Below are 27,154 nucleotides of genomic sequence, written 5' to 3' on the forward strand. Positions count from 1 at the left end.
CCTAGTTTTGCTTGAGCTTTCTAAAGCAATTTAGGTGTGTGCTTATATTAATCTCAGAAATTAAAACAATGAAATGTAACTGTAGTCAAGCAGTCATTTTGATTTTGTGATATTAGAACTTGTTACAAGGTGGGCAAGGTAGATCGTCTTTGCTGTTGGAGCTTATTCTGGCACAGCTTGGGCAGTCTTGCAGCATAGGTAAATATTCTCCTCTGAGTCAGATAGTGATTGCATGACAGTGATCTTAGATGTTCACAAAACACCATGTCTTGAGTAGAACTGCCATCTGTCCCCATTACGAAGACTTAGCTGATTTTTTACATTGACATGTACACATCAGTCTGTGTGCAGGCAGCATCCACTGTTTGGGATAGCTGGCTTTGGTAGCATTTCAAAGATGGCAACCCATGTCTGGGCTGAGGCTTCTGAATTCAATGTTTCACAAGCCAGTGCTTCATTTTTTTCCTTTTGTAATAATATTTAAGTTCCTATCTTGGAATATTCTTTTGCTGTTCGTTTGTTATCAGGGAGGTGACTCTATAGGCATCCCTCAAATGGAAGTTACTTGTCTACTCAGTTGGTCAAGCTTTCTTAAGAATGCATTTCTCATGTTCCCAGATCTGCCTGCATCCTCTTCAGCCTCACACTCATGGGAAGCTGTAATTCAGAAATAAAATCTTTAATTACCAAAAATCCCAAATAAAATATTAATTTATTCTACCTGGGGCAAATTTCCACTAGCCCTCTTTACAGGATATCTTAGCTTCGGTTAGTTGGCATATCTCCACATAAATCAGGAAATACTTGGGGCTTGGTGGTTTTGGCAGATTGGTTTTTAGCTATTATTGTTCTGTGCCTTTCTCTGATTTTAGATCTTTATCATTTCCAAAGTCATGTTGACTGCACAATATGAAGTAAAATAAAAAATATAACCTTTATCTGTTGATCTATTTACATGCATAAATAGCATATACATATGTGTGTGCTTTGTGTACACATACTTAACATGGTGTGTAATGTGTTAGATTATTTGTGTCAATAAAATCTAAATTTGGAAAAAGATGGCTTTCCTGTAGTTTTTTAGCCACTGTTTAAAAAGTTAATTGTAATTATTATACTGGAAAAGTAGTAAATTTTCTTATTTTGAGTACCATGAATTATTATTAATATAGTATTCAGTGTATAATAACCACAGAACATTATTGCATTGATAAAACTGTGGTCAGTATTCTAGAGCAGAATCTGATTTTGACTTTGTGTCAACAAAAAAACCTCATATAAATGTTGCCGTAGTTCCATAATTTTATTAAATGTTCTTTATCTTCCTTGTAACACTACCAATTAGTAACCATAAAGCTTACGTCCCAGGTAGGTGTGTTAAACTTTACTATGTATTACTTTATAGCTAGCTTTTTGGATTCTTGTGATGAAATGGTTATGATAACACTTGCCTGCAATGTCTCCTTTCCCATCAGATTCATCTTCTCCTACAGCTGTGGGGCTCTTGTCATCTGCTGTTTCCCAGGCCACAATTTCCTCATCAGTTTGTGGCTAAAACCCAAATCTTGATGATCCTTTTCCATCTTTTCCACTGATCTTTCATCTTCTGCATTCTTTTAACCAGAAATCTTTTGCCAAAAACCTGACAAGATTGTGCTGGGCGTCATCAACAGCAACATCAGGCTTGATTTCAGTGAGCAAAGATGAAACAGCTGTTTCATTGTCCAGATTAGCACTCAAGCACTCAATATTTGGTCATAATTTTTTCCAGCTTTGTCTGGCTGTGATAGCCTTGATGTTTTTCACTATATGAGTAGTGGTGTAACTTACTATTATTATATTTTGCTGATCCATTTCTTCAGTGGTTCAGAAATAGATACTGCTTCTTCAGACAGTATTTCCATCCTGTTGTCTTTTGTGCTGCCTTATATTGTTTGTGTTGATTCTTCAGAAACTCTTGCTTCACTTTGGCAAGTCAATGTTCTTGCAATGTTACAACCAGAATTGCCAAATCATGGCTCAACAGTTGCTGTCATGGGAAAGCTGCAGACAGCTTTGTCTTACGAAATGTTGTATCAGATAAAGTGCTAAATTTTGAAAACAAGTGATGTAAAGTGTCTGACGAAAGTTTACAAAACTTCAGATTCTCTCTCCCTATGCATGTGGAAAGTATTTGTGTAGTGTAAAACTTGTCTTTTCAAAGCTGATGGGGTTTTTTTGTTGTTGTTATGGCTAGAGGACACCAAAGTGGCATGTTACTGTATTCCAGAATGACTTTTTAGTGCTTTTGGAGACAAAGCTGATGACTGTACATTCAGAGCGGGGAGGAGAGATGAGAGTTCTGTTTGCCATTGACATTAGTGTTTTCCTATTAACTTTGCATACCACTGTATATATAAGTTGATTGTTTTCACTGGAGTAGGATTAAATGGTTGATTGTCTTTCTTATTTTAATTTACTTTTATAGTGGAAAATGGTGAAGGCGTTTGGAAGTCATTCTCCTTCAATTAAATGATTTTTCTGTTTGTTTTAGGGTTTTGTATGTGTGCACGTGTTGCACACTGCTTGATTCAGTGATCTGTTTTCTATTGGAGAAAATTTACAAGCACATTGCCCGCCTCACACGAATTTGTTTCCCACAGAGATTCCTAATGCAACGTGTGAGGTTTCTCATTACCCAGCTATATGGATTACATTTTCACTCCAATACCAACAAAATTAAATTACACAAAAATTGATCAAGATGCATGTAATCCTAATGTCTGATCTTTAGAAAAAACTTTTGTCCTCTTTAAATGATAACCCTCTGCAAAATCAACAGTAGAAGTATTCTGCTTTTGTCAACTGGGATACATCTACAATTTATGTAGCAGCTAATGCTGCAGCAAAATGTTAATGGCCAACTGTACAGCAAAATTGAGGATCCAGGTTTTTTAATGATTTTTTCTTTTCTAGCTTGCATTAATAAAAAAAGTAACAACAAAGCCAATAGACTGCATTCATTTGTGGACCTCCAGTTCTAGAACCTATGTGGATTAATACACATCACTCTTTTCTAATCTTAAAATAAGGATTCAGTCCTTCAAACTAGTTTTTAATGCATTCAGTTTTGTTTAACAGTGTCATATTTTGAGCAGTTTTTCATTTATTTGATATGCTTGAAAGACAAAACAATTCAAAATCAGTAGTGGTCAGAATTAAATTACATATTTAAAACATGAGAAACAAATACAATAATATATAAATAACAATGCATCTTTTCTTTTGAAGTTTAATGAAGGTTGATAAATTTCTTTGCAAAACTTTGGGATCTTCATATCTGGCTAAAATTTTCCAGTTTCCATTAAACATTTAGATAATTATTTTGTTTTGGTGATCATCCAGGTTTATTCATGTGCATCTTGATTGGCTGACAGGCATGGTATTTAAAGTTAATAAATTATATTTTACTTTTTTTGTTATCATAGAGCTTTTCCTCAGACTAACAGTACTAAAAAAAAGAATTACAAGTGCAAGTCTGAATGCAGCATTTCATAATTTGTTTTCAAAATATATGTGCTCTAATCATTGTTTCAAGTTGTCTTCTATACATTTCAAAATATGTAGTTTAAGACATGCTTCTCATGACAGTGTCATAATTCAGTATTAATATGTTTTGGTTTTGAGTGGTTCACAAGGCACTTCTTTTTCTAGCAGTCTGTAGGAACTGTTCCGCTTGGTGTGTCAGTAACTCGAAAAAAAGAGGATGAAGCATCAGTTGGAAGTGCCCCTTTGGCAAGGCAACAATCAAATCAAGCCTCAGAGTATGCCAGCAGTCCTGTCAAAACAAAAACAGTAACAGGTATGATCACTTAATTGGAACTAGCCTTTCTGCCTTTGCAACCTTCGTCAATAACATGTGTCCACAATTGAACAGTATCACCTGTGCAAATACTGTGGAACAACTTTCAGTTTTAAAGAAATAGCCCCCAGAAAATTACAACTTTTTAAGGTAAAATAATCAGACTTGCAATTTTGAAACATGTATTTAATTTTCTTCTCATTTTCGTTTAGGTGCTACCTTTGGGACCCTGATAATTTTATGTAACACATTTTCTAAAACGAGATTAAGGAGATGTGCTTTCAATAGAATATCTGGTATTTGCCTTGATATTTAATATTCTAGTCCATAATTTTATCAGACCTTATACACTGTGATTAATCTCTTTGATTTCAGTCAGTCTGTTCACATTGCTTAAAGTCTGGCATGTATGGAAGTCAAGATTTGTGCATAAACAATTATAATTGACTATTTTCAAAATCACTGTCCCATAGAAAATGCATTTGTTGGCACTACCGTTTCTGGAATTCAAGAAATTATTCAATTTCAGAATATTTTCTGGCCACTTAAGGGTGCTAAAGTTAAACTTTGTTATCACTAATCAAGATGATATGGCTTTCTGGGATTTTCTGGGCTATTTATTCATATAGTACTGTCTGCAATTAGTAAAGTAGGAGACTATCCAAAAAAAAGTGACTATCCAGCTGAGACTTCTAGTAATCCTTCTGAAATACACTAGCAAATTCTCTTTTCCTTTGCATTGGTGTTTATTTCCAGATAATCATGAAGTACTTCAAGATGTTGTCTGCTGAAACTGAGATGACAATCTTGTCCGTTAGTGGTAGGGTTAATTGTTATTTTGAGACTAAAAGGGATTAAAACCAGAAAATCTGCTTGCTGAATATTATCTAGGTTGTCATGTTATCATTGGTAGTAAAATAATAAATTCATTTCAAAGATTTCTTTCTATTACATTTAGGAATATCCTTTATTTTTACCATCTATCCTGTTACTTTTACCATTCATTTATGAATTCCCTTTATTTTTGCCTGTAGTTAAATGACTGTACTAAGTATATTCTTCTTTTAACTATATTTATCATCTGTTCTGCTATATCAACATCATAAATTATATGATTTTTTTCTTCTTGAGGTTAATTTTACCTGTGCCTGTCAACAAAGCATGAAGGTGTAATTCACTAGAAAACTTTTGTAATTTGAATATTTGACATTCAAAACCAGCTATTTGCGTGAACAGATGCTTAGGTTAGTTTGTGTTAATTACCAGTTTATGAAAGTATGCATGTAGTTTGCATAAGTAGTTTGTACTTCAGTTTTGAAAATTAGTGTCCTAGTCTGGTACCTGCTCAGCTTGGTAGCCAGTTTTGATCTTCAGCCTTTGTTAATCTGAACCTTGAGTATTATCTTTTCTGCAGTAACGATCACACCAGAACAGTCTACTAAAAGAAAATGTTATTGTTGAAAATCTAGAAATGCCATGAATATCAGTTTTGCTTTTGTTTTCAGTTTTGTGTGAGAGTGCAGGAATGATAAAATAAAATGATAAATTATAAATAACATCCTAAAAGCAAAAGAAGGATTTCTCTGCATCTCAGCTGCTTCTACTTTTTAATTTGAAGTCAATACCAAGATGTGTTTTCAATTACTTAGTGCAACACACGTTGTTGCAAAAATGAAAAGTTCAGTTTTAGGTTTCCTTTATGTTAGCTACCACTTACTTTACTTATTCAGTTTATCAAATAAGTTTAGCCTATATGTTGGGGGGTTTTGTGATTAAGCAGGTATTTGGCTTCTCTATGAAATAATTTCATGCCATAAAGTTTGATACTAATAAATGAAAGGTGATAGTACTAATTTTCTCAAGAGATAACATTGACTAAGCAGTTTTTTTAATTAGAAGCAGTCTTTTAAAGAAGAGATTACTAAATTTGGTTTCATTAATTCTCAACTGTTAAAAATTTATTGAAAAAAGTTACTATTTTTTTAAGTGAAGCTACATACATATAGCAGAGGGTCTATTTTGTTTGTTTTTAAGATGTTGTGTGCCTGACACTGCTGGTTTGAAGGCTAGCCTGTGTTTTAAAATGTCTACCTATTTGTTATATTCTGGAGATAAAATGCTAGGTGTAATATACCTGAAGTATTTGAAATTTATGTGCAAAAATGGGGAATAAAAACATAAAATGAATGCCAGAGAGCAAAAGCCTTGTATAGTAATGAAATTATTTAAATTGGTGCTATCTGTCTGCTTCAGTAGACCACACAGATTTCCCTTAATTGAAGAAAGGAGAGCCGTGTCACACTGCACTGCCATGTAGGCTGCTTCTGTGTATAGCCTCCTGAAACTTCATGCGATATTAGAAGCTTTTCCTGTAGACTTCATCTTGTTCCCTGTTTGTCAGAATTGGCTTTGCACTGGAAGATACAGGGGACGGTAAAAACTAACACGTATGTTGTGTCACGAAAAAAGTCTCTGCTTTGATTACAAAGCCACCAGTTAACAGTGGTTAGAAAAGATTGGATGGATGCAAGTGTGATAGATAAGACCTCATTCTCAGAGAAATTTCAGTGTATCCTTTCTTTCACAATTCATTTCTTTACATGTATATAATGTGCTGGAATATGGTGAATGGGTGACTAGTTTATTAAACTAAAAATAGAGTGCCTGTGATTCTTCTCCTTTCTAATTTTTCTGGGTCCCTCGCTCCCACAATTTTTCACTTTATGACGTTTCTACCTCAGTTTTCTTTCATTATTTGTCTCACTTTTTTAAACTAGGAATACCACACTGATTATAGGTCTAGGATGTATAATGCTACCTATGCTGCAAAAGCATCCTAGGTAAAAGGGGCAACAATCCTTGTAAGCCTCGTATTTCTTAACCATCAAGGCTCTAGCTACAGATGCTTCAAGTTGTCAGAAAACTGAGATTCCTACATTGATAAATCTGAGATTCCTACATTGATAGCAAGCACATATGCATAGTCTTTGCAGATTGAAACAGATTGTATCTTAAAATCATGCTATTCTGGTGGTGATTTTGAATTTATCCTTCTCAAGTCTAGCATGATCTCAGCAGTTACTCCCTTGAGAACTGCTAGAAACCAACTCTATGTATTAAATGAAAGCAGTTTGTAATCACAGCTGTAAAATGATTTAAAACATTGATCTTGAGTTCAGTTTATTAGTTAATGGCTGCTGGGACCTTGCCAAAAATGAAGCTTGGGAAAAGAGCAAAACTACTATTTATATAGTATCTGTCTGTGAAAATCCAAGGTTTCAGTTCTTAAGTCTCAAGCTGTAGTTATTTATAAATCTCCTTAACCACAAAGACTTCAAAAACAGAGTAAGATAATATAATATATGGTTTAAATTTTGTAGGATGTGGCTGTGAACTAGCAAGGTGATAAAGAAAGAATTTTCTGAAAAAAGTAGTATTTACCTCAATTCCTCCATCCACCCACTTGTCCTCCCATTCTCAGCAATTCAGCAGTTCCGTTAGTTCAGTGAAAAGTGATTTGCAGACCCATAGCTATAGGTAGAAGTATAGCTCTTATGTCTGGATAGTGGCAAAATGATTGCTATATGTGTGTATAAATAAGTTATATGTATAGTATATGTAGCATACCTATACAGGAAGATATTATGGGCTGCAGTAGATGGATGGGGCAGTCTTTGAAAGCTGTCCTGTGCACACTGTTGAATAATGATTAAAGCCAAAGTGTCTGTTTTCACACATCCAAGGTGGGTGCTCATTCATTACTAAAATAACTTGTAGATTTCATTCATATTAAGTTATTAAATTATTATAATTATTTTTACTTTGAAAAATATAATAATATTTTCCATGCTTAAAGATGAAATTGGGGTTTTGGAGGGGTTTTTACTGCCTCTTAGTGAGGTCTTTTTGTAGGCATTACACTGAAATTTAATTTCACCAACATCTACTGTGACATCAAACATTAAGCAGTGCTAGAAAGTAACTATGATATCCCAGACACAAATTTGATACCATCTTGTGAGGTGTAACCCAGTGACTACAGCATCTAATTTTTCAGTAACAGTAGAAAAATAGCCTCGCACATGCTCTTTAGTATGAGGAATGCTTTTAATGAAAGAAGCTACTTTAGAGAGGCTGAAAAGTTTATTAATTTTTTCTCTCACTCAGAATCCTGAAAGTTGACTACTTTTATAGCCACAGGGATAGGTAGGTAAGTGGAATTTAATGTATCATCTAAGAAGTCGTGAACCTTTCAGCTGGAGTAGGTCCCACAGCCTCTTACAAAGGCACTTGAAAACTAAATGCCCTGTCCCATAACGGAAAGTACAATTGTCACATAAAATTTTGCTGATCCCTGTTGTGCAACAGCCAGGTATTTGGTCATGGTACAGGGGGTGACTGCATTTCAGCCATGTCCTGAGTGTACATCAGGGCGTTTGACAGCAGGCAAGTGTTTTTCATCACTAAGTCTAGTGCCCGTGACCAGTGATTGCTTCATTTTGTTGTCTGGTGGACAAATTGAAAGGGCATTTGCAAAAGAGAATTAAACAATGGTGGGTTTTGCACAGCTTTTTTCTATAGACCAGGTTGATCAGGTCCACAGGTCAGAGAGTGCACTGGTCATTTAATTCCACTACAATTTCAGTATTACCATGGAGTATCAGTCCCAAGTTCAAAGCTGAGAAGAGAATCCAGCATTGTTTCATTCTGCAGGAAGTGTGTATGTGATGTGTAAGAGTGTGTGTATATGGAGAGAAATATAGGACATGGAATCATTCCAGTTTGGAAAAATCTCTTCCCTGTGTTTCTGAAACATTGATATTTTGTTCTGTTGAACTATTGTTCTTACTGAGAAATAATTAAAGAGTTTTGAAGTTTCCTAAGTGCTAAGTTACACCTAGTCTACTATTTGTTTGTATTTTAAGCAGATGGAGGATGGTGTCATAACAAAGTTCAAAGCTCTTAGATGACCTTTATAGTCTCTGTTCTGTATAAATTGATTTCTAATAAGGGCATAGCTCCTGTTGCCAATTTCTACCTTCTTTACCCTGCTTACTTATTTTCCCACAGCTTGTAGAAACGCAGTATCTTTGAGATATTTATCCTGTCAAATTTGATTTATACTGACCAGCAAATGTAAAAGGAATTAGAGGACAAGCAAGGAGTTGCATGCATATGCATAGAGTATAGGATTGCATGAGCCTTCTTTCCATAGGAAACCAGGCAAAGAAAGATCCCCACCTTTCCTCTCAATCACTTCTAACATGTGATAGTGTAGAAACAATAACACAGTTATAATTTGCTAGTTAGATACTTACTGTAACTGGAACTTCTTGGTTGCTACAGGAAGCGTTAGTAATTCAATTTTGAAAGCTTTACTCAAGTAATTTTAAAAATTCCTTTGAAGTATACACATTAAATATTTCTGAACCACTATTAAATACTTCACCATAAAAGTGGAGAAAAGAGAAAGCTTTACACGTAGACATGTCTCTATTTTATTTAGACTAACTGATGCTGTGCTAGTGTTTTTATTTGAATTTTCATCTTAAGTTAATAAACTTTCTATTGAGTACAGTGTGGCAGAATATGACCTGTACTTAGCAAAACTGGATGCAGTTACTGATATTTTTTTTTTTCCTAAAGTACAGCTAGAATGCTGAACTAGATTCCTGCTAAAATGAGCTGTTGGAATGCAAAAAAATGGCAAATGTGAGAGAAGTCTGGCTGGTGAGAAATCAATGGATTATCTGAAGTATTTGAATTAGTAGGTCACTATTTCTGCTCAATGAACTGAATGATTATCGTTTATTCATGCCTGCTGTGAAATGTATGACTGATGATTTATTTGGGAAGGTGAATGAAATTAAATAGATGCTAAATAGGCAAAGTAAAATACAGGAATTTAAATCTGAGGCACATTTACCTAGGGTTCCTGAAAATACTGGGATTTTTATATTTTTATAAATGGGGTTTAGTTCTTGGAAGGGTTATTTAAAAGGAAGGTCTCCAGGCACAGATGATTTATAGTAACTTTTAAATGGCTGGACAGTGACATACCTATATTGAAAATTAATTATTGTGAGTTTTCATAGCTAGTAAAATGTTTGAATTTTGTGTTATGATGGCATGATTTCTTCAGTTCAGTATGTGGATTTTAAAAACATTAGCAACACAAAGGCAACGTAGTATATCAACCACACTTTCTGTATGAAGAAATTCAAAGTTGAGAGAGAAAAAGTGGGTGTTTAGTTTTAGATTATATTTAAAAGACTAAGGAACTTTCAATGTATTGTTAAAAAGGCAGAAAGCTAGACAGAATTCCTCCTGCATTTACCAGAAAAGTTCTTGCAAATCCAAAGCCTGAAATTCTTGCTTCATAATATAAAAATTATTTGGAATGGTAAGCAATATTAAGATAAACTCAGGCATGGACTTTAGCTATGAACACATATATATCACATTTTTTTAATTACTAATATAGTAGCTCAATTTTGCCTATGAATGGCAGTTATTGATTTGCACGAAAGTCTCAGTCCTTTTTTATTTTTGTTCCTAGAACTAAATAGGTATTTTTTTGCCAGAAATAGTGCAGCAATCATTAAGAATTTGGTGGGGGAAAATGCTGACCATAGCCATTCCCTAGCCAACCCCCACTTTCACACAGAAGGATCCTTTCTGCTTGCGCAACAATGTTGATATCACATGTGTCTTTGTTTACTGATATCTGTATACTCTAGAAAAAGGCATGTTGCATAAAAAGTCAAAAGCCTCTGTATCTTAACACTTATTCTGCTGCTGACTCATTGAATGACCATTCTAATATAGACACTACACCTCTCTGCTGCCATTTCCCTGGATATAAAGGACTTGCTCTGGCTAGGTGTCAGAGACTGTGTGGCTCAATTATCATCTTGATTGATAAAAGTAATGTATTTTTGCACCATTGTAAAGTAGAATGCAAAAATGCTTAAAGCCCAGTAAAGAAATTATTTATGCAGACTATTCAGTGTGGGGGCAAATATATTGCGTATTTTTATAAGCTTGAAAGGACTTCCTGCTGTTATTTAAATTACTTAAGTACTGCTTTTATTCTCAAGCATCGTGATGAAGAGTGCAAACTTTTTTACATACAGATCATCATAGTCTATCCTTAGAAAAAAAATCTCATTTACATGAATAATTCTAATATCAGTCATCCAGGAATGAGTGTTTAGGGAATGACTTCTTTTATGATACTGCTAAAATAAAATGTGAACATTTCTGATAGATACTGATGGTTCAGAAAATATTGGTAAATACAGCTTTGAGCTTCACCTCATGGTTTCAATGAGCCTGCTATTAAATCAGCTTTTTATTTTTAAATTGGATTGTGGGAAAAAATAGTACATTAAGATAGGAAGTATTTTTACCAAGATATTCCTCTGTGGTTTTGCAATTTCTTGCATCTGTATAATTTTTTAATATTAAATCATGGAACAAAATTATTATATGGAATGCATTCCACTGAGAACAGAATTTGTTTCTTTGGCTGTCAGAGATATATATATACCCAAAAGTGTGAATCATTTGTAATGCCTTCATATATCTCTCTATATAGACATATATGTTTAGTTTTATTGTGTTGCAAATATAAAAATATGTAGACTTACGAGGAAAATTGGACTGCAAACCTAAGGACAAACAAGCTTTTATATAACAAGTTTCACTGAATTTTTACTTTTGCACAATATTATACATAGAAACCAAAACCTACTGGTTTACAGAAAAGAGCAAGTAAGTTTTAAGTGGGTGGGGGTGTGTGTGCCTAGTTTTTGTTTTGTTTTACATATGGAGAAACCAATTAATATTCCGAAAAAAAAAATCTGTAGGCCATTTAGATTTTTTTCAGAGTTGTTTGAAGTTTGAATTTTCTCCTCCACTGCATTTTAATCTCATTTCTAATCCCTTAGACCCCTTGACCAGTTCCTTAATGGCTTGCATTAGTCGCAAACACCTTGGTATTTTTGTTTTTATTTCTGATAAAATGCCATATCTAATGCATGAAAATGTGAATAGATATTAAGAAATCCCAATGAGATCTTTGACACTGTGGAGACTGCTTCTAATTTTAGCAGAGGAAAAATCTTTCCAGAAAGAGCCATGTAATAACAGCATGCTTTCCTTTGATTTCTTTCTTCTTTTAAATACTATTAATGTCCATGTGTTTTGCTGTCAGGGCCTCTTAGTAACTATGATTAGTTTGCAATAGGATTTTTCTCAGCTTAACTTAGTTCTGATGTGTGAGAAGCTGTATGACAGATGATGTGATGTGGGAAGGAAAGTTTGCCCAGCTCATTGAGGTCATATGACAGATGGACTTTGAGTGTGGTCATACGATGGGGATGGTGGAGAGACTGTCCTACTGCGGGCTGCTGCATGAGTGCCTGCCTATGAACCTTGTCTTTCATGAGGAGCTCTCTGAGCTTTTGGGGATCACTGGAAGTATGGGTTTGCCTGCAGCAGCATAACCTTTTCCAACCAGAAAGAAGCTGCTGCCCTCTTAATGCGTGAGGTATCTGAGGCACACAGTGGGCCAGGAGAAATGAGTTGTCTTTTGCCAGAGGGATGAGACATGACAGATCTGTACCACCTACAAATTAGGAATAAGGTGTTAGCATTGTATTTTACCTTTCTTTAGTTAAATTGCTAGCTGTAAGGAGAGAGGAGGAACTGAAAGCATGAGGCCAGTGCTGAGTACAGATGATCAGTAGTCCTCAACCCAGAAGTGGAAAATCTGTGGTTTTTTCTGCTTTGATTTATTTGCTGAAATGTCAATTTGCCCCAAATCTTCACACTTCAAAAGTTTTATTTTCCCTTTCGTGTTCCTTAGGTAACTGAATGTTAATAGCACAGAATAGCACCATTTTCCCCAAAGATCTTTTTATTTTTAAAACTTTTAAGTATTTTATGGATCAGACTTCTAAAGCAACCAGTTCCCAATAGGCTAAGAAAAAATCACAAAGAAGGAGGCATATGTCTATATAAGAAAGACACCTCTGTCTAGAATTTATACCTATAAGTCTTGCTTAGTGGCATCTCCTACAAAGAGAGTACGTTTATGATTAATTTTGCAGGATTGCCACTTGGAACTCCCTCTATACTTCAACCACAAATTGTGAAATGAATTGTGAAAGCTGCTGCTTCTGGTAGCTCAATCCTGGTGGATCTGATCAGTCCTTTTTAAAAAGTCTGTTCATTACCAGTGTGTGTTCTGAAATTGATGGTAAGTGAGGCAGCCTATGAGTGATTGATAGTTGATTGAAATAGTTGTGGTGTATATCTTTACAAAAATACCAATCACACAATATGGGACTAGAAGATGAGAGTAGAAACATTTTATGTTCCTGTACACTGGTTTTCTTAAAAATTCAATTTGTACAACCCAAAGCAGGACCCCCTCTCCCCCCCCCTTTTTTTTCCCCCTCATCAGTTTATAAGTATTTCATACAAATCATATTTTCTATCTAGCTATTGCTGACTGGCTCCTGGCTTCAACACAAGGCTGATTACAGTGCCAGGAAATGTTCCTAGGTTTTCAGTTCAGTAGTAGCTGAGTAGCATAATTATTTTAGGAGATTAACCTTCATACCGAGACACATGGAGCTGATCCAGTCTACATGTCTACTGTAGAGGACTAGCCAAGCACACGATAGCCACACCAAACTCCCACAGTCTCTTAGCAACTGTCTTCTACTGATGGCCTTGCCTGGCAGGGAATGAAGACATTGTTCTGTCCCAGCGTCCCTTCAGACAAAACTCTGGGACTTAACAGTACAGGAGAAAAATGAACAGAGGACTTCATTCTTCTTTTCAGGAGCTACTTCTGTGCTTGTTTCTTCTTTCCACTCTGAAACGCTTCTTATTACTTCTCTATTTTTCATGATTTCTGGTTGAATAGTTCTTTATCTGTTTGTTGGGTTTCAAGGCTTTCTTTTGGTTGAGTATGGGCTGTTGCAGTGAAGCTGTTGTCAGTCATGGATATTTCTGGAATTTGAATCAGCTTTTAAGGTTTGAATTGCACATACATGGAGAGAAACAAGTGGTGCTTTCGCCAGCTAATTTTGTTTTTAATTCACAGATAGCTGTTTCTGGCATTAGAAAGTTGATTCCCCTAACTGAGAGAGAATTAGCAGAGCGTGTGTTTCCCAGTGAACAAAACATGGGAGACTGGAACAAAACCTAGCTTTAGGTCCCGCTCCCGAGGAATGCACTTGTTCAGTGATGTAGGATGTTGATATTACCTGCTGACTGTGCTGTAGAACATGTAGTTTTACATTGTATTTATCTGTTCATCCCGACCTGAAGCACTCCTGCCTGTGAGATTTCTAGAGTCTCACAGTGACTTTGTATACCTTTCTTGCCCTTGCCCATACTTGTATTCTGGAGTTCTATGCTCCAGTAACTCTTTTATTTTAATATTTCTTGATACTCAAGCTGTTCCTAATTCTTACCTTGTAATATGTGTAGTGTAGGGCCTGACTACACAGAGAAGATGGTGTGAACTGAGGTAGGCTAAGAAGTTAAAGCAGTACAGCTATTCCTCACTGAATGTCTTTGTTTTAACTTAATCCATTCATAATGTGGATGGAATACTCACTGCATGGCATAAAAATGTCCACATGAGAATATATTATGAAATAGCTGCTCCACTCTGTTTCTCCATATGAACAATTTACTTGTTTGCCTCTCCAGCACAGCTGACAACAAACAATCCTGAAATGTCATGCTTTTTACATTCTCTTGATCCAATTTTTGTTCTTTATCATTCTAATAGATCCATCATTGGAGCCAGGAATATCTGAGAGGACTAACTATATGGCAGTGATAAAAATTCTCTTTCACTCTTTTGACTACCTCTCTTTTTGAATCTTCTGATTCCCCATCAGTTTAATAAAGTTAATGCTTCTCTTTCTTTTCAGATCATTTAAAATACTCTTTGTTGAAGGATTTTGTCTAGAATATTAATCAACTCTGGTCTTTGCTAGCCTTGATGGAAAAAATGTCATAAATTAATTCCTCAAGTGGCATTAACATTGCATGCCTTTGGCAGAAATTCACCTCTCAGGTGTTTCATTTTTAAATCTTTGCATGTTTCCTTGCATGATCAAAACTGACTGAAGACCCAGTGATGCATGTCAAGGGGCATTTACTTTTGCTCACCTGAGTTAAGTTGATAGCATAATTTTTTTTTAAGAATTTTTCTGTAGTTTGTATGCCACAGATCTCTGTATACACAGTCTGTATAATTAGGAGGTGTAAATTGTCACACTTGTGCTGATTTCAATTTAGTTTAAAATGAAGTCATGAAGACTTCATAATTTATTCCTGCAGTTTTGTCAGCTCAACAACATGTAGGCCAAAACTGAAAACATTAAAGAAGCTGACAATAATTTGGTGAGTATCCCAAAACACAAGAAGGAGGATATTCTGAGAGAGATGACAGGAGGAACTATGTACCACTCATACAGTCTTTAATGAATTTGTAGTTACTACTTGATCTCCTCATTAGTGCTCTTTTGACGTTCTACTATGCTCGTATGCAATTAAATGCTTCTGTTACCTAAAATCTTCATAATAATATATTCATGTTATTAAATAACTAACAATATAAGGAAATTTCTCTTTTTACTAGAAAACATTGAATTTTGCTGAAATGTTTCATACTTTAGTACCTTTAAGCGTGACAAAGTAAAAAAATGCTTTAAGTTTTGTGCCTTTTTTTGGAAGCATGCTCAAGTTTCTGTTAAGTTAATTTTATAAAGAAAACAAATCAAAGGCTGTGATTTAATATGGGCTGTCTTTCATTTCTTACAACGAGTTTAGAAAACTGAAACCTTCTTTAGATTACACTGGCAGCAGTGTATGTGAAAACTTCTTGGATTGCTATTTCGTCACCAAATAGGTTATCACACTTTGAAAACTGTCTTAATTTGCCTAGGTCAAACATTCTTCATAATATTTTCTTAGTGGTTTACGTTTAAAAAGTTTAGGCATTTCATTTCATTGCATTTCTCACCAGGTTTAGCTGATACAGTTGTATTGCCAAGTTTAAAACTAATAATAGACATACTATTATTATGTCCATAGTGAGATACATAGTGAGAGAAAATATCTTTTAGAATTTAAAATCAGTAATTTTTTTCTTTGCTACCAGTAAGTATATTACGTAGTTATATATTCTTTCTGTAACTGAGTTTTGTTATTTGCATTAGAATCTCGTCCTTTGTCACTTCCTGTGAAAACCATGCTGAATTCATCTGAAAGCTGCAGAAGTCCTGAAGAAAGAATGAAGGAATTTATTGGAATAGTGTGGAATGCAGTTAAGTGCCTTACACTTCAGGTAAGATGAAAAGGAAGTGGAAAAAAACCTATATCTTTCCAAACTTTATGATACTTTTTATGCATCCTAGTGCTTTTTATTAGAGGGTTTTTAAAGGAGCTCCTGAGTTTTATTGTCTTATTTCAGTAGTTTCAAAGTCTTGGAGAATGAAAAATAAAATATAGATTTGTGGTAAATTAAGCAAAGAATGCTTTGGGTTTAGAATATTAGTTTTTGAAATACTTTTTTATATCTAAGGGGAAGATCCTTAAAAAAATTATAGGAAGAAAAAAATGCTTGTTACACTTTTCTGTATTATAAACATAGCTATACACTTTTTTATCCATAGTTAGACTTGCAGAATACCTTCCTTTATAAAAATATTTGAGGAAAGTGTGTAGGATAAATACCTTCTTAGGGTGTATGATACAATATGATCTTATACAGTCATGGCTCAGCTGCTTACTTGTCTGCTTTTTCATAGATGACCACTTGGATTAAACCAGATTGCTCTAGATTGTGATCGCTGATCAGTAAAAGCAGAGTTTTCATGTAGCAGTATATATGCATGTTATACACAAAAAAGACCATGTTAGAAGTCCAGTGTTAAGATTGCATGATCAAATACTAGATGGTCTAGAAATGCTGGAATTAGGACTCTTCTTCCAAGTATATATCAAATGCCTGCTTAGAAATTACCTTAATTTAGAATTACTATAATCTGCACCTTTTGAACAGTACATTCTATGAGACTGGTATTTTATGGTATGCCAGCATATAGCAGCAAAACTGTTTTCATGTTAAAATAAAAGAAAAAAATTAAAAACCCCTCCTATTTCTCACAGAAAGTAATTGTTGCATGTGTGTTCCTTCTTCCTAACAAGAAGTATATTTATTTGTATACAGGTTCATCCCAGAACCTGTGTCTGTCTTACTTCCATTTAATGCAGAAAGTACTTTGGGTTCAAAATATTGGAAAGTTTGAAATTTTAAGTTTTGCCTGAGCGAGAACTTCAGACTTGTGACTAGATTGCAGAAGATACTGAAGTCGACGAAATGCTTTCTATTAACTCTGTTTCATTTTTAGCCATCTTTTTCATCATTGTTTCATGAGCATTTTGCTTGTTTTCTTTTCTTTCTTAATGTCGTCATCACTGGAGATTCAAATGGCTAGAAAAGGGAAGTCAAGAGAGAGAATTTGTAAGATGTTTGAAGGAAGCCCTGTATTTTTGTTATGTGTCTGGGTGATACCTAGCACAATGAGACTCCCTATATAAATGATGCTTACAGTTTGAGTCATAATAGTGAAGATGATGAAGAGCTGGATCCTTTATAAATGGGAAACTTGAATCAGGACTAAGATATTGTGCTCGTACATTGTGAGCAACCATCAAAGTGAATTTGTTTTGAAGAATGGTTAAGATACTGACCAGCTAAAAATGAAGTTTGCTTGTTACCAAGTAGAAAAAAAAAGGTTGTGTTCAAACTAGTGGGTTTTTTTGTGGAGATAAAAGCTGATGACAGTGATAGGCACATGTTTTCTCAGAGTAATTTGTAAATATATCTCTGCTCTGACATAATACACTCACTATAATAAAGGGTTATGACTCTGTTTTTCAATTCAAGTACAGTATGATATATTTATTTTATTAACATAATATACATTTTATTAAACACATAAATATATTTATAGATTAAATTTGTACAAATTTTCTGTATTTTATTATCATTTGGCATGAAAAAGGCAAATTTCTAGAATATTTTGTCTGGTTAAATGCTGGAGCACTTAAACTGTTTTTTCTAAAGCTATTTTCATGTTCCTGGATCTGTTATTAACATGAGTGTAGAACAGAAAAGTCTGTAGTTGTCGTCAGATAAAACAGAACTTCATAACTTAAAATCATCAAAGGATTATTCTTTTAGTGGAAGTTTGAGTAAGTAAATGTGTTTGGAACCAAAGTAACTGGAAAGTTTATTTTGGATCCAAAGCTGGTACTTGCTTAGCCCTAGCCCTGGCTTGCTCATGATAGAATATTGCATGAAGATTTTGTGCATTGGAGTTCTGGTAGACTATTAGTATTTAAGTGAAAAGACCTTCATACTTAACTGTAAAAAGTTGTTTTTATTATTTAGTTGTTGTAGGATTTTATATGCAGCCTTGAAGTGTTTTTGGCAACTACACTGTGTAGGTGGGTAATAGTCACTTTTCACGTGTTGTTCATACTAATAGTTGCTAAAACTGTAGAGCAGTATCAACACAATTATTTTTAATTGGTTGTTAATGCTGAATTCCAGTGAGAACAATGAAGGATCTGTATTAAAAGCAAATGAATTAATGAGTAATGTTGCAATGAATGCCAACTAAAGAAGAGTGTAATTATTACATATGAAACAGCCAGATATTCCAGATGCTTTTAAATATCCCCGAAATTATTTGAAAAAATGAGTCTGTTTCCTGAAATTATTGAAAATAATATTTTCTTTAAAGCATATGACTTGTACAAAATTTTAGTCAAAGTGAAACATTGATTGAAAGAACAGAAACGTAAGGATGAGATTGACTAGAGTTCCTGTTCTTTGAACAGTGGTCTTCATTCATGGGTCAGGAAGAGATTCTGTGACTTGTAACTTAGCAGTTACAGCTATCTGCAGTTATGAGATAGGATGATTTCTTAAACTGTTTACTTACCACAAACTGACAAAAAAAGAAATTTTCCATAGCTAAATAAAAACTTTTAAAAATCAAGCTTTCTTACAAAAGAATAGGAATACTGTGTAGTACTAAAACATTGTGTTTTAAGCGGTCAAAGAAAATGTACCTGATCCTTATTATACTCATTTGTCTGTACAGGTAGCCTGCTCTCTTAGTTCTCTTACTCATGTGCTCTGCTTTCCATTCACATCATTTTTACTTTTTGTCATACTTCAAAACATGAATTTCTGGCCTGCGTTTTTAAATTCTAACAAACGGTGCGTGTCTGGCTCAACTGCAGGTGGTCTAATTGGGTAGAGCTAATTTGGATGTCAGAGGCTGAGGTATGGTCTTACAATGACTACACCAGAACCTCTGCATGAGATGTGTAAAAGTGGTTCTTTGCAATTTGGGGAGTCATTGCGAGATTATATTCTGTACTTGAAACTCCAGAAAAACATATTAGCCTTTCTCCAAGAGCATATGATGGATGATGACTAATGCAGAGAGAGGCGACTTCCCAGGAGACACCTTTATGTGAGTGTCACTTTGTGGGTCATCTTGAATGCCTCTAATTGGTTTATACAGCTATAAAATGTGGGTTAGGGAAGGGAATGTCCGTATGGTTTCACTGTCATGAAAGGCTGTAAAGACTCTTGTACAACCTGTCCCTCTTCGTTGCACTTGTGCAGGACAGCTATGGTGTGTCACTTGTTTTGTTTTACTCCCTCCCACCCACCCTCCTCAGTTCAGAAGACCTAATTCTTCTGCAGTATATATTGCACTGTTCTCTCTATCAAGAAGCATTCTCTTTTTATAAAATTTGAATTAAAAATACCCCATTTATTTCAGTAACCTAATACTTTCTCCTCTTTATACAAAGAGTCTTAAAGTAATTGCACTTTTTTAGGCTTATATATTACTAAAAGATTAGAGTGATATGCTTTGCATAACTTATAGAAAGTAGAAGGGAAAATACTGCTTGCTTCATTGGTTTATCGTTAGTGTACATTACTTAGCATGTATAGGCCTTGACATAATAGAAATGAAAATAGGGGGTGATTCTGTTTCAAGAATTTGTAATAATTCCTTCTCTTTAACACATGAATGTGTTCAGTATTGGCAAAAGAACACGTTGCTACCAAAACTGAAATAAGATCCTTGAAACAGAAAGGATGTTGCCATGGAAAAATGAAGTAACACTCAGTGCAGCTGCGAAGCATTAATGAATAGGATATTTTTTTAAAAGATCATTTGTGTTTGGTGTGGCTTGGAGGGTCCCAACCAGATGGTTTCCATGAACAGGATCTGACCCCCAGCTTGAGGACTTCTTACTGGCAGATTACTTCATTTTCTTTCCCTTGGATTGTCAGATCCTTACATTAATGCAAGATTTACTGCTGCAGATTTATATTCAGTTACATAAATCAGTCACATTTTACATTAAATTCACAATTTTAGACATACAGTTTAACAGTTATTTAAAAAGTGTAAAAAGATTTATATGATAGCTTTAATATATGCTATTGATGTAGTATAATTTTAAGAATTTGGATTACATATATTTTAAAGCACTTTCCGATTGGTGAAGCAATCTGTAGCACACATTCTCACTTTTGTCCAACGTATAATTCCATCATTTTAGGTGCACGCTTCCATTCCTTCATCAGAACTTGTTATTAGACAGATGTCCAGATTCTGTCAGGTGAAAGTACACAAATTCCATTGAAGTTGACAGTTGTGTGTAAGCAGAATCTGACTATGAGAAGTTCAACAGGTGCAATTCAATTTTGCACTTATTGAACCCTTGTGCATCCAAGTTGGCAATTTCTTATTGCATAATTTGCCCTAAAATGTGGAATTTTGACATATGTTCATTGTGTTGGCCTTTGAAATCCTGCAATAATGTTTTGCAAAATTAATTTATTCATATAAAACTTCAAATGAAACACAAGTAAGCAAACCATATCTGTAAGCAAATCTGTAATATTACATATGGAGCACCTGATACCATCGTGTAAATCCCACCAAAATTCATGGTCCAACTCCCATTCAGTTGTTTGAAATTGAATGGCAAAGTAGCTGCCTATGTAAACAGGAAATTCCCTCAGGCATTTGAAGGAGTGAAACTGTTGTGATTCCACTTCAATATTATTGATACGGCAAAGTAGAATGAAACAAAAATTATTTGAAGAGCTTGTCTTCAGTACAAAGCTGTATTGAACAGTAAATTAAGTGTAAAAAATCTACTGAGTATTGAGATATATTTTCAAGAGTACTTTGTAAAACATCTCCTGTAGACCCTGCTGCTGGTAATGTGATGAAGTATAGTATCTCTCCAAGTTGGTGGAATTTTGGGGTTATTATTACCACATGGTTTGTATATCCAGGCAGCATTTGATGTTAATCGTCATGGATATATATATATATGGAGAGTGGATGATTTGTTATAAACTGTTTACTCAGCAAATGCACTGATAAAACAAAAGTTATACTGATCATAAGTTCTTTTGTCATCTATTTATCATTATCCAACAATGCCTTGACCTGCAACCTATTACTAATAGACCAGAAAATGATCTAATGTGTCACTGTAAAAATCTTTGCAAACTGACACGACTAATTTACCAGTTAAAAAAAAAAAAATACAAATCTATTACATCTGTAACAATACACCGTTGCTTTTCATCCAGTATAAATAAAGTACACTCTGCAACCTTGGATCAATAAACTACTTATCAAAGATGTAATTAACTTCATTTTACAACTCAAACAGTTCTAAAACTAGAAACAAACACAGACTTCATGTAACAATGTATTTATTTGTGCAAAATTCTACTTACATTTTTCTGCAGTGAATTCTTGTCAGTTTGTCTAAGCAAAAGGGCACAAAAAAGCTGAAATAAAGATGAATATCTGTGTTCTCACTAGGCTGGCAAAGTACTTATGGTGCTGGGGAATTCCAGCTCTATTGCAAATCACTGTTGCGGACTTGAGGGACTATTAGCCTTCAGGGGAGGGTATGGAGTACAAACCTTGGTCATCAGTTCTAAGCTGTGATGTCTAATGATTTCAAATTGAAAGACTGTTAGTAAGTTTACAGCAAACAAATGTTCTTTTATCACAGCTACAAATATCATCTTGTGTCCAACATTTTGTACACTAGACTTTTCCAAAAAGTGTGGAGAAATGAGCTGAATCATAGCTTGTACTTGCTAACAGAGTGTTTTAAGTGTGCAGGCTGTTAGGGCTATTTGATATCCAGGTGCAGAATACTACTTGTAAGAGCCAAGGAAGACTAACAGTCTATAGCTTACACCACCTCTGAGTTAACAAGTCGTGATGAGTTCAGTTCTTGGTTTGGGCTCACTCAGCCTTGCTAGAAGCTCATGTGGAGGTGGCAGAATGGTCAGAAATGTTTCAGGGTAATAGCATTGCTTGAAAATAAAGAACAAAAAAGTGCTATTTCATATGAAACAATATGCACTACTTCTGATTTGCAATGAAAACAGGACAAAAGCTGTATAAACTTCGTGAACTTTGTTCCTCTTTCTCTTCGGGCATGTATGTACCTATCCATTTGTTTCAAAGTCAGTTTTTCACTATAGTTTCTATTTTTTCCTAGTTTACCTGATGATTAACCTTTTTGTACGTGCTCATTATGCCTGACTGCAAAGTAAAGACAGAATTTTCCCTGAAATAGGCTTTACAGAAGTCTTTACAGAAAGTAACAGCATATAAAATGTTGGTTAGTTCTAGAGACTTAGCTATTGCTAACAAAAGCTAATGAACTGCAGAAAGAGGAGGGCTTTCTCAGCGTTATTGTGAGAATGTTTTCTGACTCAGTTATGCTTCTTGTAAAAAGCTGTTGAAATATAGATAGATGTATATTTGGTTTATACGACAACACCTTTCTGATCAAATTTACAGACCAAAATCACACTACTTCTTCCCTCCCCTGCCATAATCATAATTTACAGGAATGTATTATTTTCTAACGTTTTGTGTCATCTTTCCTCTTAATTCAACTAAAAGCTAAGACTATTTTTAATCAGCTGTGATAGATGAGTAACTTGAGATTTTGTACCAAGATGAATACTCCACGCTGGGGGAAAAATAGTAATGTTTCTGAGAAATCTTTCTTGGCTTTGTTTTTTCAGCTTGAAGTGCAATCTTGTTGTGTATTCCTTCCCAATGATAGCCTGCATTCCCCAAGTACTATTGTGTCAGGTGACATTCCTGGGACTGTGCGAAGCTGGTACCATGGGCAGGCCAGTATGCCTGGGACACTTGTTGTCTGCTTGCCCCAGATAAAGATTATGAGCGCTGGACACAAACACATGGAACCATTGCAGGAAATCCCATTCGTTGTGCTGAGACCCATCCTGGAAGAAGGTAGTGTGATAAACTCAAAAAAACTTACTCTTTAATTTCCATTTTTTACTGTTATTAAAATTATCTTCATTTTATTTTGAAAACTTCTGATGTTGTGCTGCTTTTTTAGCAGTATGTTATGTAGATGGCTAGAAATACTAATGACAGTGTTTGCCCCACAGAAATCAAAGTGAAACTTATCATCAATGAGAGAGTTTTGTGCTATGTTTTGTATGTTTGTTGAAGCCAAAAGAATTCAGAAGTGCAGTTTTTACCTTCATTGGTTTTGTCATTTGAGTTACTGTGTAGCCACAAACAGTTGGTTTTATGCAACAGGAAGGGGCGGTGAGTTGTAAATTCCACAACAGAAAGGAGGTGGGTTAGGAGAAGCTTCTCATGCCACCTTTGCTTTAGGGGAAAAAAAAAAAAAAAAAAAAGGTCTTGGAACTAACATTCAGACTGGACATTAGGAAAAAGTTCTTCACTGAGACAGTGGTTGGTCACTTGAACAGGCTCCACAGGGAAGTGGTCATGGCACCAACCCTGTCAAGTGTTCGAGATGTGTCTGGACAACACTCTTAGACATGTGATCTAGTTTTAGGTAGTCCTGTGAGGAGCAGGGATTTCAACTTGATGATCCTTATGGGTCCCTTCCAACTTGAGATATTCTGTGATTCAATGTAAGATGAGAAAAGAAATAAGTATAGCAGACCATCAAAAGAAAAGAATGAGGATTTTATTGGTCATCATGATAGGCAACAACTGTGTTCTGTTTTGTGTCTATAGGGATTGTAGCAAGGTTTTTGTAGAGATTTGAAGAAAAAAATTTAAGAAGGTTTGTACAAGTGTTTATGGGGAAATGCTCTTGTGCATAGGCTAAGGATGAGAAAGAGTACTGTAGTTCTTATTTGAAAAGGTAATATTTGATAGAGATTTGAGTTGTAGACTAATTTGAGGGAAAAATCACCTTTTAACATTCTGCAACTGATGGAGAAATGAAAGGAGGGGATAAGCTGTAAAGGACCTAGCAAGTGCAAACAAGCTACTTATGTTCAATATGATTTTTTTAAAAATAGAACCCTTAGAAATTATCAAAGTAAATGGTAAATGGATTTGCAGCAGTATCCTGAAGGAATACTGATGTAAAAATCTTGTTCTACAGATATTCATATGAAAAACTCTGTATTGGAAATAGGTGAGGCAAGTATCCCTAACAGTCTTGAGTCTTGCCGTTTGGGTTTATTTTAATGGCATCCATGAGATCTAGCCTCATAACCAAGTGTAAAATTTCATGGAAATGCTAGTTCTTGTGGTTTAGCCCCAGTGGGCAACTAAGCACCACACAGCCACTTGATCACTCCTCCGTAGTGGGATGAGGAGAGAATCGGAAGAGTAAAAGTGAGAAAACTCATGAGTTGAGATAAAGACAGTTTAATAAGCAAAGCAAAATCCGTGTGCACAAGCAAAGCAAAATAAGGAATTGAATTGACACTTCCCACTAGCAGGCAGGTGTTCAGCCATTTCTGGAAAAGCAGGGCTCCATCACACATAACAGTTACTTGGGAAGGCAAATGCCGTAACTCCAAATGCCCTTCCCCTTCCTCCTTCCCCCAGCTGTTATTCCGGAGCATGGCATCATATGGAATGGGATATCCCTTTGGTCAGCTGGGGTCAGCTGTCCCAGCTGTGTCCCCTCCCAACTTCTTGTGCACCCCCAGCATACTTGCTGGTGGGGTGGGGTGGGGTGAGAAGCAGAAAATACAACACTGTGCAAGCACTGCTCAGCAGTAACCAAAACATCCCTGCATTATCAAACACTATTTTCAGCACAAATCCAAAACATAGCCCCATACTAGCTACTATGAAGAAAATGAACTCTATTGCAGCCAAACCCAGTACATTGGTGTACACTTAGTTCATTATTGTATTCTTGAACTATATTATTTGGAAAGAATTGTTGCTGGTTTGTGTATTTGTTCTAAGATGAAGAGAGGAAGATGCAGCAATTGTTCCATTGCTTCTGTGACAGCATTTTCTGGGAAAAATATAGTTTTTTCTGCATACTTATTGCTGAAACATAAACAATTATAAAGGGTATGCTATGAAAAATTATGTCAAAAGCACATTCTGGAGCTACTCCTGTTCCTGCCATCTGAAATTAATTTTGATTTATAACAGTGTTTTCCCTCTCCCTTAGTTCTGCCACTTATATTGGACCCTTCTCCTCCTTCTTGTATTTCACTGTCCTGGTTTCAGCTGGGATAGAGTTAACTGTCTTCCTAGTAGCTGGTGCAGTGCTATGTTTTGTGTTCAGTATGTGAAGAATGTTGATAACACACTGATGTTTTCAGTTGTTGCTCAGTAGTGTTTAGACTATAGTCAAGGATTTTTCAGCTTCTCATGCCCAGCCAGGGCACCTGACCCAAACTGGCCAACGGTGTATTCCATACCATGTGACGTCCCATCTAGTTTAAGAACTGGGAAGGGGGGGCAGGGATTTGCCGCTCGGGGACTGGCTGGGTGTCGGTCGGCGGGTGGTGAGCAATTGCCCTGCGCATCATTTGCACATTTCAATCCTTTTATTACTACTGCTGTTATTTTATTAGTGTTATCATTATCATTATTAGTTTCTTCTTTTCTGTTCTATTAAACCATTCTTATCTCAACCCAGGAGTTTTACTTCTTTTCCTGACTTTCTCCCCCATCCCACTGGGTGGGGGGGGAGTGAGTGAGCAGCTGCGTGGTGCTTAGTTGCTGGCTGGAGTTAAACCACGACATTCACCTTAACTCACATCAACAAAAATAAAATTGTAGTTTTTAATACTGAAAGTCATATTGGAGGTAGCTGCCAACTGAAAAGGAAAAAAAAAATAAGAGGGAGAGAATGATATATGTATTTTTCCTAATAACTTTCAGTAGGAATGATCTAATTTGCTAATCATAGTGATAGATGAAAGATAAATAAATTTAAAGTCTTTTGTTTGTTTTAAACTGATGATGTCACTTAAACCATTTATGAAAATAAGAAGTCATTTGAATTTTTTCAAACCCAGATTTGAAGGAAAGATCCTAGTGAGAGAAAAGAATCCCCCTGTTTGGGATAAAGCCTATGGTAAGGAATTTATTTGTGTGTGGCTTTGTGCTCTGGGAATAATGCCAAACAGAAGTTCTCACAATCTTGATATTTTTGATTTTCTAATAGCACTGTTGCCTTCTCCCATGCCAAAACTCCCCCTTAAACAGACTGTTAAACAGTTTTTTCAAAGCTTTTAAGTCACCTTCTTTGTTTCTTCCCATGCAGAGGTAAATAATTTTTTATTGGGAGAGCTTCTTAATTTGCATTCTGTCTTTGAACAAGACTTCAGGGACATAGCATAATTCTTAAGACATGTTAGCATCTCTCTGAAATCACATTTATTGATCCTTGCTTTTCCTGAAAACTATTTTTTGAATCATTCCTTCTTTTATAAAGAAGATATAAGTAAAAGGCTTGTTCACAAGGATGCATGTTACTTTTAAGAAAGCTGTATGCTCACTCATATATTTTTCTTATTACACGAAAAACTAAAAGAGAAGGAAAAGGGAGCATAGTCATATTGTCATTTGGGGATTTTGCAGCCTACTCACAGAGACTTACTGACCTCAACATGTCAACGTACTGTAAAAATAGCTTATACAATATCCCACAGTCAGGTCTTTCCATTTGTTTTCAGAGTTCTGATACATTTCTTTTCTGACGTAATTGTAGTTTGTAGGAATACTTAAAAGAACGTTTTAAGTACAGTACTTTGATTCAGAAACGTAATTTAGCTCAGTCATACTAAGTAACATGAACAGAAATGGATTTATCTATGTAAAGAATGAGATATTCTGTTGAACTTCTGTT

The 27,154-nt window shown here is 35.2% G+C and overlaps 1 protein-coding gene across 10 annotated transcripts in view; it reads left to right on the forward strand.

Annotated features, from left to right (window-relative positions):
• VPS13B (vacuolar protein sorting 13 homolog B) overlaps positions 1-27,154 on the forward strand; it is a 488,999-nt gene that overhangs the window by 229,789 nt on the left and 232,056 nt on the right. For 5 of the 10 annotated variants that reach the window (XR_012649869.1, XM_075023675.1, XM_075023678.1 and 2 more), the window contains 3 exons: positions 3,694-3,841; positions 16,096-16,223; positions 23,055-23,289. Coding sequence is in view for 8 of the 10 variants with exons in the window: in XM_075023675.1 (XP_074879776.1) it covers positions 3,694-3,841; positions 16,096-16,223; positions 23,055-23,289 (511 nt within the window). In the remaining 2 variants the exon portion in view is untranslated. Of the gene's footprint in view, positions 1-3,693; positions 3,842-9,487; positions 9,563-16,095; positions 16,224-23,054; positions 23,290-26,321; positions 26,381-27,154 lie in introns of those variants that run through there. The other 5 variants (XR_012649870.1, XM_075023680.1, XM_075023681.1 and 2 more) reach the window with 4 other exon arrangements.

The sequence above is a fragment of the Buteo buteo genome, chromosome 3, assembly GCF_964188355.1.
Source record: "Buteo buteo chromosome 3, bButBut1.hap1.1, whole genome shotgun sequence".
NCBI lineage: Eukaryota > Metazoa > Chordata > Aves > Accipitriformes > Accipitridae > Buteo > Buteo buteo.